Here is a 15,000-nt window from a genome sequence, read left to right as displayed (position 1 = left end):
TCTCACATCAGTTTGAAGCAAAAACTCCAGGCAACAACACCCATTAGTCAAAAGTCTTGTGGACACATATCTATTGATTCACATATGGTAGCCCAGCTTGTGCTGAATACAGTGTAATGACATGTTTGCCATTAATATGCTTATAAGCAACTGATATGTCAGAGCAAAACACAATCACCATTAAATGAGTAGATGAGTAAATGAACTTTCACACACACTCACCATGGCTTTACACCACAGACAGCGCCAGTCCTGGAGTCTCAGGACGCTGCCGCAGGTTTTATCGCACACGGTGCATTTGGCACTGACGGGCAGATTCCCCTCCAGCCACTGATGAGGCATCGAGATCTACAGAGGGGACAAACGGGCTAATCACAGGACCAGTAACTACTGACCTTCCTACACACAATGGATAAAACCCTAGTCCTATCACAGAACAAGAAAAAAGTGTAGCATAGCATTCCTATTAACCTAAACTGAATGAAGTAAGTAATGTTGTAGCAATGCGTGCTAAAATTGAAAGCACTCACCCCATCCTCGTCCTCCAGTATGTCTTTGCCGATAGAGGCCAGTGTCGTCCATTTGCAGTTGTTCGTGGCTCTGACCGCACAACGCTTGTGAGCCTTGAACTTGCACACTGTACGACACACACAGTTATCAGTCAACTTAACCCTCTGGGGTACTTCGGGTCAAAAATGACCCGAAGCGTTTTATAATTTTTTTTCTTCAAATCGTAGCTTCATCGGAATGGTCCGAAACTTGGGGACTTTATTGGTATTTGGTATTTGAATGAAAAAAAAATTGGGGACAGGATTTGAAAAGTCTAAGTGGTCGTAAAAAAAATAGTCACACTCAGGACCTTCGGGTCAAAAATGACCCCCATAAGGAAATTAATGGGAAATTGGAAAAAATATGAAAATACAGAGTTTATTTTTGTGCATACAATCTACAAATCAGCCAGGATGCAGAAAAAAAGGACTCAACAGTGAAGATCTCTAAAACATCGCAAAACAGACAAAAAAACATTCAGATGAAGCTACGATTTAAAATGTTTTTTTATAAAACGCAAGATCCACTATAGTGGTAAAAATGTGCTATTGCGTGATAAAAATGCTCAATGTGTCCACCGGATGGCACCGATCTCATTTAAAAAAGTGCTTTCATGAGGCCTAGGCTTGACTCTAAAATGAAATACCACTCTAATAAAAAAATGTAATATATATCTTTTATGATATTCAATGGGGAAAAATGGGTCATAATTATTGCATAAATATTCATTATAAATCATAAAATTATCTCAAAACACCAAAAAAGAAAAGAAAAAATATTATTGAACAAAAATATATTTAATTGATTTTATTTGAATCCCGCCCTCCGGGCCCGAAGGTCCTGAGTGTGACCCATAAATGAAGAACCCCAGAGGGTTAAAAGGTTAGTTCCCCTGTGTCGAGCACACAAATGAAGATATTTCTGTCCCTCCATTGACAGTCCACACAATTACCACTTTTTTGCTTCATAAAGAGATCATAAATGAATACATATGAATCGAATGGTTCAGTCCAAATTTTACAGAGATTTAACCTTCAGACGTCGGCGACCTCCCCTCGTTTTTTTTTTTTTTTTTTTTTTTTTAAATCAGTGCGAAAGAGACTTAAAATACTCTCGGGCAAGTGTTATACATCATTATAATCTGTTATGTTTCTTTATTTGTGTACAATCACAATAAAAACAAAATGTTGTGATTTTTGCTAGATAAAAAAAAACATGATGCGCTTAATAACAATCTTTACAGTAATAACATCGAACACAATTCAGTAGGGGTGTAACGATTCATCTACTACATCGATGTATCGATTTATTTTCCTATGATCGAACTACATCGATCTGTGCTCGGCAAGTTGGCCTTCCGGACGACATATATCGATCTAACATCGTTTTAAAAGGTAATCAATCGATTGTATCGATCATGGGAAATAACGCATTGGATTTAAGCACGTCAGACTTTATATGGATGTTTTTTCTTAGCACTTTTAATGATAAAGGCGTTAAACGTTACTCGATTCAGTCTGCCTATCTGTGACATCATCGCAACGCACGCACCAGCAGCAGCGCTAAGAAAACAAAACATAGCATGGCGGATGACAGAGAAGCCAACGTGCGAGAAATTATCAAGCCACCAGGAGAAAGAGCTAAGTTAGTAACGTTTTACCTGTACTTTCAACCCTTGCTAATGTTACCTGTGAATTCCTGACACCAGTGCACCTGCAGAGCGAGTTTTAGTACTGCTGGCGACATAGTGAACGCACAGAGAAGTGTTCTGCGGATTTTTGAAAAATAAATCTGTAGAGTCATTGAAGAGTAGTTGGTTACATTTTATCTTTGTTAAATATTGTTTGTTTATTAAACTGAGAGTAGTAGCAGGTTCAGCCAGTTTATTCAACCTGAAGAAATGTTGGTTGCACTTTATTTTTGATATTAATATTGTATTTGTATTATTTTAATGTTGTAAAACAACAGCAAAAATAGCAGGTAAACCTACTATTAATTAAACCTGAAGAGAAGTTAGTTGCACTTTATTTTTTATACTAATATTGTAATATTTTTATGTTGGAAAACAAAAGCAGAAGTAGCAGGTTAACCTACTGTTGAAATGTTGGCTGCACTTACTGTGCTTTTATTGAAAATGTATTGAAAATTGAAAATGAGAGCAGAAAAGGTTAACTTCCTTTTAATTCAACCTAAACTGTTGGTTGCACTTTATTCAAATAAAATTTGAATGCATTTGCCATTAATTGTTGTTTACTTGTTTGTTTATATCCATAATTAATTTATACCTGATTCCCTTACAAGAAACAACAGGAATCTTGGAAACTTCACCTGCATTGAGCAGTATCCAGATATTTATTTCAGTCACACAATTTTTGGCTAAAAAGTTACTGAATCGATTTCAAGTCACTGAATCGTTTCGGATCGGATCGTTCTAAATGAACCAATATCGTCCTTGAATCGTATCGACAACCTCAAATCGTGATACGAATCGAATCGTTGTTAAAACGAATCGTTACACCCCTACAATTCAGTAAATACACATAACTGAATAATTGGTAATGATGAATGTTATAAGTCAAATATTTTGGATTTAAAACAATGCAGTTATGATTTCATAGAGCATAGGGTGAATTCAGGTTGATTGGGACACTTTTTCCTAGCCTGGTTTTACCAGACTCTCGTACATTTCATTTGTACATAGAGTCTGGCCACTCTCCATTGACAAGCGTTTACTTCCTTGAAGGCGGGTTCTCTGTTGAAGTTTAAAACTATTGGATCTGCCAAGAGTCACTCTGGATCTGCCTAACCAATCGCTAACGTTTGGTCGTGACGTATGTCACGCGCCGTTCGCCTTTGATTCTCACATTAACTGAGCACACCACCTCAGTATCAGTGATAAAACCTCGTGCATTCGGATTGTTATTTATTCACGGTGGAGCAGAGTTTTGTGATCGGAACGCGCTGCTCTCGTGGTGCATATATCGTGCAATCATAACATGATTGTATGCTGTCAATAAAATGTCATATGCTTAGTATGATAAGAATAAATGCTGCCTTGAATAACAGCCCAATTCAAATGTTTACGTGCTTTTCTTCTTTAATTTTTTGAGCGGTGATGAAATATTTTGCTCTTGTAAACACTTGCCAGTATTTAAAGAAATACAAGTCTAGAAATGCAAATTACAGCTCACGCAACCGCGCAGTGCTCTGAAAGGGTCTATAAAGGATATAAACAGTGAGTTTTGAAGTGACATATTCTTGAAAACTCAGAGATGTGGATTCGGACAGCAATTACATTACCACACGACCTTGGTGTTTGTCAAAAGTCGATAATTCAGCGTGGGTTTTTCTCGCGGGTGGTGGGAGACGGACGGCTTCAGCAACTCCTTCACCACTAACGGAGCGAGCTGGAAAAGACTTTTCCCGGACCACAACATCAGCAGTACAGCAGTGATTGTTCTTGCTCCGTGTAACGGGAGTTCGTTTGTTCAGGGAAGAAGGAGGCGGGAACCGGCGAACGTTTAACAACTTTTAATCAAATAATAAACACAAAATGAAAGTAAAAGCGGCAGCCCCTACGGACGACTGCCGCGCACAAACATAACAAAACCCAACTTAAAATCCAGGCCTAGTCCTCTCTCGTCCTTCACCGGTGACGCTGGTCCTTATATGCCTCCGTGTTCCCTCAGGAGAGGACTCGAGACCGGTGTGTCTCAATCACGCACACCGGTCTCGCTCGCTCGTCCACCTCGCCACACTCCGGTTTTAACTTCTGGACATTCGTCAGCGCTGCCACACACTCGCATCTTTCTCCGACGCCATTACTGAACTACAACTCAAACTAGCGCGCGACATCAACGTCATCGCTCTCAGCCACTCCCTCTGTGCGCTGATTGGACCGGTAAAAAATTGTTCGGGGGAAAACCTAAGCATACACCGCAGTCCCAGACGTAGTACTGAAGGAAAATGAAAATTGAGCGGAAGTACGTAGGAGGGCGGAGCCAGGCTAACTTTTTCCCCAGTCAATGGCAAAAATGTTCTCAATCATTTGATTTTGTAAACTATCCGATACACACAGAGTTTCAGTTCCTTTAAGAGATGCGCCGTGCAATGCATGATCAGGCTGTTGCCTGTTATAGGCTATTGTCTGTTATATTTGCTTCTTATTTATTAAATCCAGGCAATTGGCTGATGAAACATTCATTAAAATAAAGATACAATTTATGCAAAACCAAATTCACTTTAAAGAAAGGATTTCTACAAAACAAAACTTAATGATGTGCTCAAAATCATGTCTGACACACTCCATGTCTCCCGCCATATTGCCTTTCTTATGATGTGTCCTTTCTTACTCGTGCTGTACACTTTTCATAATCAACATAGATGAAAAAACAACAACATTCGGCTATAACATTTAAACATCAATATGAAACTCATATCGCCTCTCTCTCAATGACGTCTAATCTGATTCTCTTCAGAAAAATTAACTGTAACTCAGTGAATACTTGTCACACAAACATGAGGCATATGTCTAAAGACACGTTGAAATGTCAGGTTTTAAATGTAAATCAAACAAATCAATCGAAAACAAATATTCTCTGTATATGCAATCTGTTTGAAAAGAGAGAGATCCTCTTCATTAGTGTTAATGCAGCCACGCCCACAGAGCAAATTAAATCAACTCAGAGTTAAAAAGTCAAATCCTGACGTGATCCATGCGAGTATCCCCGCCCACATCAACTTAAATAAACACATCGAGTTTAAAGAGATTCATGAAGGCTAGTTTACATTGCTTTGAGACGCGGTGAGGAATAATCCTGGAATAATTTAGCTCAGAAGAAAAGTTGTTTATTTCTAAGGCAACGATGATTGTGAGGTAAGTTTATTCTGTTAATGTCTGTGAATATTAAGACCGTTTCAATATGGATCCTGCTGCAACATAAAATGTCATAGACTGTTTAGACAAGATTTCTTTGGCCTGTTTTGGACAGATTATGAAGTGTTTATTGTAAAATAGCCTAGTGTCACATCAATAAAGCTTTCTGCTCGGATGCTATAAATACAGTCGCCTACCAGTCATTCGTTTTGTGTATTTCTTATAGCCATTAAAAACGTGTTTTGTTTCATATTGATGTTTAAATAATATAGCCTAATGTTATTTTTTTATTTAATCTATGTTGATTATGAAAAGTGTACCGCACGAGTAAGAAAGGACACATCATAAGAAAGGCAATATGTCGGGAGACATGGAGTGTGTCATTAAGTTTTGTTTTGTAGAAAGCCTTTCTTTAAAGTGAATTTCATTTTGTATGAATTGTATCTTAATTTTAATCATTGTTTCATCAGCCAATCGCCTGGATTTAATAAATAAGAAGCATATATAGCAGACAATAGCCTATAATAGGCAACAGCCTGATCATGCATTGCACGGCGCATCTCATAAATGAACCGAAACTCGAAATGATATTTGAGTATTTTATGTATCGGATAGTTTACAAAATCAAATGATTGAGAACATTTTTGCCTTTGACTGGGGAAAAAGTGTCCCAATCAACCTGAATTCACCCTATGCTCTATGAAATCATAACTGCATTGTTTTAAATCCAAAATATTGTACTTATAACATTCATCATTACCAATTATTCAGTTATGTGTATTTACTGAATTATGTTTTATGTTATTCCTGTAAAGATATTACTGTTGTTTTTTTTAGCATGAGACTTCTTTCAAAAACATTAAAAAGAGTAAGGTCCAATATTTTGATAATTTAAAATATGATGGGCCTTTGTTAACTATATTCTAAATAAGCTACACCAAAAAAATATTTCTTTTGTCCTGTTGCTTAGCTCCCTCAGTCATACCAGACTCATTTATTATGCGGCTCATTATGTGGTTCTTTTGTTCTCTCAGGTGTAAATCACATCATTATTCATGATCATTCACACCCCTTCGCATACAGCCTTTGTAAAGAAAAAGTGTCTTACAAAATGTAAATTACTATATTGTATGTGAATGAGTAGGCACAATGATTCTCACATCAGTTTGAAGCAAAAACTCCAGGCAACAACACCCATTAGTCAAAAGTCTTGTGGACACATATCTATTGATTCACATATGGTAGCCCAGCGTGTGCTGAATACAGTGTAATGACATGTTTGCCATTAATATGCTTATAAGCAACTGATATGTCAGAGCAAAACTTCTAAAGGGCAGTCCTGTAAGTGTTAAATTAGACTTTTCTTCACACATAAATATTGATCAGTGAACAAACAGAAGCTCAAACGTGCTGCATAACACCAGAATGAACCTCATTGGTTCTCGCACGTCATGCGAGATGTGAATGAAAGCTTAAATTAAATCTGTTGATCATATAAAACGATTGTGTCTATTCAGAAAATTTGGACTAAACCGCTCAAATCATATAAGATCTCATTCATTAAAACATCTTCATTTGTGTTTCGAAGATTTTTCGTTTTTGTTTCATTTCTGGGTGAACTATCCCTTTAACATATAAATCAGCTGCACATTCAGATCATAGATTCAAAATCAACCAAAAATGCACCGACCTTCGCAGGACAGCCCGTGAGACGTGACCCCGGACAGCGCCTCGCGGCAGACGTTACAGTACGTGGGGCGAGCGTGGGAACAGGCGTACCAGTTATGCATCCCAGAGAAATGATCCATACTGAACTGAGTGGACTACAGCAGAGAAACAAGCAATACACTCATCAAACCACACCTTTATCATGCTACAAAAGATTCTGTTTCAGATAAATGCTGATCTTTTGAACTTTCTATTCATCAAAGAATCCTGACAAGATGAAATGCATCAGTTTCCACAGAAATATGAACACTGATAATAATCAAAAATCATCATATGAGAGTGATTAGTGAAGGATCATGTGACACTGAAGACTGGAGTAATGATGATAAACTCAGCTTTGATCACAGGAATAAATCAAACGTTACTATATATTCACATAGACAACAGATGATCTACATTGTAATAATATTTCAGAATTTTGACTGTATTTTTGATCAAATAAAAGCAGCCATGACCTTTTTTCACTGACGAAAAGGAGACGATCACTAAATAAAAACCAGTGTTGGATGACAAAACTATGACGAAATCTACTGTCATTTTCGTAAACGAATAAAAACGAGAGGAAAATATTAGGGAGGAACGATTAGGGAAGAGATCCCGTCAGAACTGATGTCCTGAGTAACAGATGCACATTTGAATTGTAACGTTTGGATATAATGGCGGGAAAACACAGTGCTTGTGTGTGTGTGTGTGTGTGTGTGTGTGTGTGTGTGTGTGTGTGTGTGTGTGTGTGTGTGTGTGTGTGTGTGTGTGTGTGTGTGTGTGTGTGTGTGTGTGTGTGTGTGCTTGTGTGTGTGAGAGAGAGTGAGTGTGTGTGTGTGTGTGTGTGTATTCCTTGTCAAAAAATCCTATTGGAATTTCCTAAAAAACAATTATTTTAATGGAATTTCACTTTGTCCTGTAGGATCTTTTTTATTATTTATTTTTATTATAATAAATAAAATATTAATTAATTAATTACTTTGTAGAGTAACTTAACTTTTTCAGAGAAACATTGTGTGTGTGTGTGTGTGTGTGTGTGTGTGTGTGTGTGTGTGTGTGTGTGTGTGTGTGTGTGTGTGTGTGTGTATGTGTGTGTTTGTGTGTGTTTGTGTGTGGGAGTGTGTGTGTGAGAGTGTGAGTGCGTTTGTGTGTTTGTGTGTGTACTTGTACAACTACCTTTGTGAGGACCGGTTTGAGTTTTAGACCATTGGCGTGAGAACAAAGAGAGTGTGTGTTTTTCACGCGACCTGGCTTCAGAGCGGCTCAATCAATGAATAACACAGGGACTGTTTATGAACTAATGCTGATGAATAATCACAATGTTTACTTTACCATGTTTATATAGTAATATGGTTTAAACGGTTGTAACGAAGCATATTTTATCTCCCTCGTCTGAACTGCAATAGTAAGGCTCAGGCATTTCAAAATAAGAGTCCCGGTGTATTTCCAGCTTGTTTATAAATAAAAGTCACGCATTATATACACGTTTGTGGTTACACAATAAACTGTATTTAATTGAATTCACATTTAATTTTAGAACAGTAATTGACACATTATTCAATAAAGTATCAGGGTTATAATAGTTGACATTTTCATTACTTGAAATGAAATAAATGTTAACTGAAACTTAAAAAAATAAACAACTTATTTTGAAGATTTAGCTTAACATGATAAGCTCACTAAAACAGAAATACAACATTATAAAAACAAACATAAAAGTGAATTGAGCGCTTGAACGGTCAAAAACGCACAACTATGTCAAAATAATTGCTCAATTAATGCATTACAATTGAAGTTTGTCGACTAGAGTCGACTAAAACTAAAAACAATTCAGGCGACTAAAATATGAGTAAAATTAAATCAGAATGTGCTGAAGCTGCTTGGTGAGCAGAAGTTGCTCCTCACAACTACACATTTCTTCAACCGTGGTGTCACTAAAAATGCTGTGGAAAAGCGACTGCGGTGTAAAATATTTCTAATAAAGCAGAACCTCACCTCAAAGTGCTCTCTGTTCTGAACACTCTTCAGCGCTGCGATCCACTCCTCCATTTCTTTCCTGTTCTCCGCACACAGAACCAGCCGACGACACGGAGTGATTACCTACAGAGAGAGAGAGAGAGAGAGACAGAGAGAGAGAGAGAGAGAGAGAGAGAGAGAGAGAGAGAGAGAGAGAGAGACAGAGAGAGAGAGAGAGAGAGAGAGAGACAGAGAGAGAGAGAGAGAGAGAGAGAGAGAGGGAACAACTCAGCAGTCGGTCATGTGAAACTGAAGAGATTGAATAGATTTGTTCAAGTATTATAAGCTGCTTTATCCACACATAACCTTTAATGTGTGTGTGTGTGTGTGTGTGTGTGTGTGTGTGTGTGTGTGTGTGTGTGTGTGTGTGTGTGTGTGTGTGTGTGTGTGTGTGTGTGTGTGTGTGTGTGTGTGTGTGTGTGTGTGTGTGTGTGTGTGTGTGTGTGTGCACCAGAAACATGTGTTTCTCCTACAAACTGAGGCCAAGGAACAAGGAACACACTGTGTCCACACACACCTCCAGCAAAGAGCTCTTGTTATCCGACTGCAGCCGGGTGACAGATCAGATATTGCCGCTGATTTCGCCAGAGATCTGACATTACACAACACCAGGAGGAGTTTACCTCCATACCTCGTCTCCTTTTGTAGCAATTCATAGCAAAAGCATAAGCTAATACGATCAAGAGTCAATTCAAGAGTCAAACAAATAGTTTTTTGTATTATTAGAACTCAAAAATTTTCCCCTGAGGCCTGCGTTCTTCATATATTAAAAAGATTTAGTGTATATGTTTTTAATTATATGTAGTTTCTATTGGTGCATAAAAATAAAAATGATTATTTAATCTAATATTTTAATCTATTCTTTAAAAATTACTGTATTTCTCGCTTAAAATGAGCCCAAAGTATGATGGAAATTAACATTTATTAATATGTTTAATAAATTAATGTTATTAATAAGTTTAATGAATAATTGTATAATAAAAATTTATTAAATTGCTTATTAATAAATGCTTTGATTATTATTGTTGCCTCTAGTAATTATGTGTCTGATTTTTTATTTCCAACCTATTTGGGGTTCATAGTCATTTTAAAACAACCCAACCACCGGGTTAAAACATCCCATTCACTGGGTTAAAACAACCCAACCGCTGGGTTTAAACAACCCAACTGCTGGGTTAAAACATCCTAGTCACTGGGTTAAAACAACCAAATCTCCGGGTTAAAACAACCCAACCGCTGGGTTAAAACATTACTTTCACTGGGTTAAAACAACCCAACCAACGGGTTAAAACAACCAAACCTACGGGTTAAAACATCACTTTCACTGGGTTAAAGGGTAACTAAACCCTAAACCAACTTTTTTTAGTTAATGATCTGTAATACTGGGGCTTTATTAATGCTGTTCATTGATTCGAGTAAATGTTTTGACATTTGAGTATAAAGTGTTTTAATTCTATAAAATATGGTGTAAAACCGCCAAAGTGCTGCCCTCTTAAGGTTGAACGGTGGCTACTGCAGTTGAATTTTCCTATTGGACGTTGTGGTACATCGTGACGTAGGATGGTACCTCCAACGGCTCACTATCCGCGCCCCTGGCACGAGCTCACCACGCCCTCAGAAATGTTTCCCCCAATCACATGATGAGAACGGCTTCACTCCAGTATGAACTGTCATATTACATGAAGTGGAAACATTATGAATGAAACTCACTTGACACATGCTTTAACATTGTATTGAAGAAAATACGGTTAAATAATGAAGTTGTCAGTACACGTCAGGCTTTTCTTGCGATTTTATTGCCGCCCGTCATGTGTACAGATAATTTTCATACATGAGACGCGCTTTCAAACCCTGACACGCAAGTGGTTGCCGCGGACGCAGATAGATTAGGTCAGTTCTCTTGCGCGGCTGCTTCACTAGCATCGTCGGCATCGGGAGTTAACGCAGTTTGAGCAGCGGCTTGCATTGATAAGGCTCCGGGTTTATGTCTACAGACAATTCACCCTCCTCCACTTCAGTTGAAGGTAGGAGAAATGACCGCTCTGTTGCAAAGCTGGAGTCACTCCAGTCATTCTCCATCTTTGCGACTCGCGAGTCTGACAGCTGTCAATCAACCCGTCCCTGCGGGTCTCAGGTGCACGCCCTCCGCTCAGCCCCGCCCTCGGTTTGTCCCCTCTGTGTCCGCCGGGCTCTGCCCACTTTTCCAGCATTTTTTGAAAATTGCCAGTGGGTGGAGTTAAGCTCTGAGCAGGGGTTTAGTTACCCTTTAAAACAACCCAACCGCTGGGTTAAAACAACCTAACTGCTGGGTTGAAACATCCCATTCACTGGATTAAAACAACCCAACCGCCACGTTAAAACAACCCAATCGCTGGGTTAAAACAACCCAACCATCGGGTTTAAAAAAAACAATCGCTGGGTTAAAACAACCCAATTGCTGGGTTAAAACATCCCTTTCACTGGGTTAAAACAACCCAACCACTGGGTTAAAACATCCCATTCACTGGGTTAAAACAACCCAACCGCTGGGTTAAAACATCCCTTTCACTGGGTTAAAACAACCCAACCATCGGGTTTAAAAAAACCCAATTGCTGAGTTAAAACATCCCTTTCACTGGGTTAAAACAACCCAACCACTGGGTTAAAACATCCCATTCACTGGGTTAAAACAACCCAACCGCTGGGTTAAAACATCCCTTTCACTGGGTTAAAACAACCCAACCGCTGGGTTAAAACATCCCATTCACTGGGGTAAAACAACCCAACTGCTGGGTTAAAACATCCCTTTCACTGGGTTAAAACAACACAACCGCCAGGTTAAAACATCCCATTCACTGGGTTAAAACAACCCAACCGCTGGGTTAAAACAACCCAACCGCTGGGTTAAAACATCCCATTCACTGGGTTAAAACATCCCATTCACTGGGTTAAAACAACCCAACCGCTGGGTTAAAACATTCCATTCACTGGGTTAAAACAACCCAACCGCTGGGTTAAAACATTCCATTCACTGGGTTAAAACATCCCTTTCACTGGGTTAAAACAACCCAACCGCTGGGTTAAAACATCCCATTCACTGGGTTAAAACAACCCAACCGCTGGGTTAAAACAACCCAACTGCTGGGTTAAAACATCCTAGTCACTGGGTTAAAACAACCAAATCTCCGGGTTAAAACAACCCAACCGCTGGGTTAAAACATTACTTTCACTGGGTTAAAACAACCCAACCAACGGGTTAAAACAACCAAACCTACGGGTTAAAACATCCCTTTCACTGGGTTAAAACAACACAACCGCCAGGTTAAAACATCCCATTCACTGGGTTAAAACAACCCAACCGCTGGGTTAAAACAACCCAACCGCTGGGTTAAAACATCCCATTCACTGGGTTAAAACATCCCATTCACTGGGTTAAAACAACCCAACCGCTGGGTTAAAACATTCCATTCACTGGGTTAAAACAACCCAACCGCTGGGTTAAAACATTCCATTCACTGGGTTAAAACATCCCTTTCACTGGGTTAAAACAACCCAACCGCTGGGTTAAAACATCCCATTCACTGGGTTAAAACAACCCAACCGCTGGGTTAAAACAACCCAACCGCTGGGTTAAAACAACCCAACTGCTGGGTTAAAACATCCCAACTGCTGGGTTAAAACATCCTAGTCACTGGGTTAAAACAACCAAATCTCCGGGTTAAAACAACCCAACCGCTGGGTTAAAACATTACTTTCACTGGGTTAAAACAACCCAACCAACGGGTTAAAACAACCAAACCTACGGGTTAAAACATCCCTTTCACTGGGTTAAAACAACCCAACCGCTGGGTTAAAACAACCTAACTGCTGGGTTGAAACATCCCATTCACTGGGTTAAAACAACCCAACCGCCACGTTAAAACAACCCAACCGCCACGTTAAAACAACCCAACCATCGGGTTTAAAAAAAACAATCGCTGGGTTAAAACAACCCAATTGCTGGGTTAAAACATCCCTTTCACTGGGTTAAAACAACCCAACCGCTGGGTTAAAACATCCCTTTCACTGGGTTAAAACAACCCAATTGCTGGGTTAAAACATCCCTTTCACTGGGTTAAAACAACCCAACCGCTGGGTTAAAACAACCCTTTCACTGGGTTTGTCCATTTTCAACCCATCTTGGGTTGTTTTTAACCCAGCATTTTTTAGAGTGCATACATCAATGGAACGATTATTTATTCAGATTTCAGATTGAGTATAAATCGCATCATTGACCCGTATGATCCTTTGTGGTCCAGGGTCACAGTTAAATAGTTTATTAATATTTGACTTACACTTTCTAAATGATCTTATGAACCACTGACAACTGCAAAATAGAGTCATGTTTACTAGTGGACTCACACTTTTCCAGCTGTATCACTAATGCCACACCAGACAAACCCTAAAGCACTCAAAGGCCTAAAATAGCATGTGTGTGTGTGTGTGTGTGTGTGTGTGTGTGTGTGTGTGTGTGTGTGTGTGTGTGTGTGTGTGTGTGTGTGTGTGTGTGTGTGTGTGTGTGTGTGTGTGTACGTCAACTTCCCAATCCGTTTCCTCCAGCTGCTTACAAAGACCCTCTGTTCCCACACGGATAAAAATAACTCACGCCTTTCCTCCGCCAGCACACACACACTCTCTCTCTCTCTCTCTCTCTCTCTCTCTCACACACACACACACACACACACCGATCATATTATTCATTTAGCAGAGCAGTACACAAGCTGCCTCATAAAACCAGCTAAAATATACAGACATGTATCAGCTGACACGCGGTGCGTCTGCTTAACGTCTGTGATGTAGATCTTCAAGCCCCTTTTATCACACACACATGCACACACACACACACACACCATCAGCGCTATCGTAACGCCAGCTGATCCGTGTCAGGCGACTCCAAGAGCTTTAGGGGTTCAGTTGAACACATCCTGCTTTAACACTTTAACACACAGCCTCTAATCTAACTCAGAACATAAACAGTGGCTCGGCCAATGGAATGAGTTTGGGGGCGGGGCCATCTGTTTGACTGACCAATGGCAGGCAGGGGGAGTGTTCCGGAATCCTGTTTGAAATCTTGAGATGTCGCAGGTCTGTTCAGAGACTTCACCTTTAAACACTCATCAGTTTTACACTGCAAAGCTTCTCAGAGTCGCAGATGAACTCTTGATCATTTCTCAGATTCTCTGACGATTCTGAAGAACTGCATTTATTTGAAATAGAATCTTTTGTAACATTATAAACGTCTTTGCTGTCACTTTTGATCAGTTTAATGCATCCCTGATGAATAAAAGCTTTAATTATACACTCAATACTTTTTAATAGAAGTGATTGCCATTCATTTGATTCATATTTTTAGCTTACAGATCTAAATTAGATAAACACACACAGATGTAGCTGTAGGCCTAAACACAGACACTGGACACAGTGTGCAACACACACACACACACACCTGACACAATGTGCAACACACACACACACACACACACACACACACAGGACACAGTGTGCAACACACACACACACTTACATTCACCACACTACACACACTTACATACACACAGTGTTCAACACACACACACTGGACACAGTGTGCAACACACACACACACTGGACACAGTGTGCAACACACACACACACTGGACACAGTGTGCAACACACACACACTTACATTCACACACTACACACCAGGCACGTGCAGAGGGGGGGGCTTTGGGTGCTCGATCTCCTGCCCTTTTTCAAAATGAATCAAAAGTGCCCCTCTCAGACAAATATCAATGATAATATCGTGGTCAATAAAACTCAATAAATGTGATTATTAAAACATGACAATGTAT

At 39.4% G+C, this 15,000-nt stretch overlaps 1 protein-coding gene across 1 annotated transcript in view; it reads right to left on the bottom strand.

The window, feature by feature from the left end:
• Positions 1–15,000, bottom strand: part of dgkd (diacylglycerol kinase delta) — a 66,379-nt gene that overhangs the window by 28,325 nt on the left and 23,054 nt on the right. The window contains exons 4-7 of the mRNA XM_079823377.1: positions 9,131–9,235; positions 7,116–7,248; positions 531–637; positions 223–348 (exon numbers count right to left, since the gene is read on the bottom strand). Coding sequence (XP_079679503.1) covers positions 223–348; positions 531–637; positions 7,116–7,248; positions 9,131–9,235 — 471 coding nt within the window. The remainder of the gene's footprint in view (positions 1–222; positions 349–530; positions 638–7,115; positions 7,249–9,130; positions 9,236–15,000) is intronic.

This window comes from Gobio gobio (genome assembly GCF_949357685.1).
Source record: "Gobio gobio genome assembly, chromosome: 8".
Lineage (NCBI taxonomy): Eukaryota > Metazoa > Chordata > Actinopteri > Cypriniformes > Gobionidae > Gobio > Gobio gobio.
This window is presented reverse-complemented; position numbering and strand designations above follow the sequence as displayed.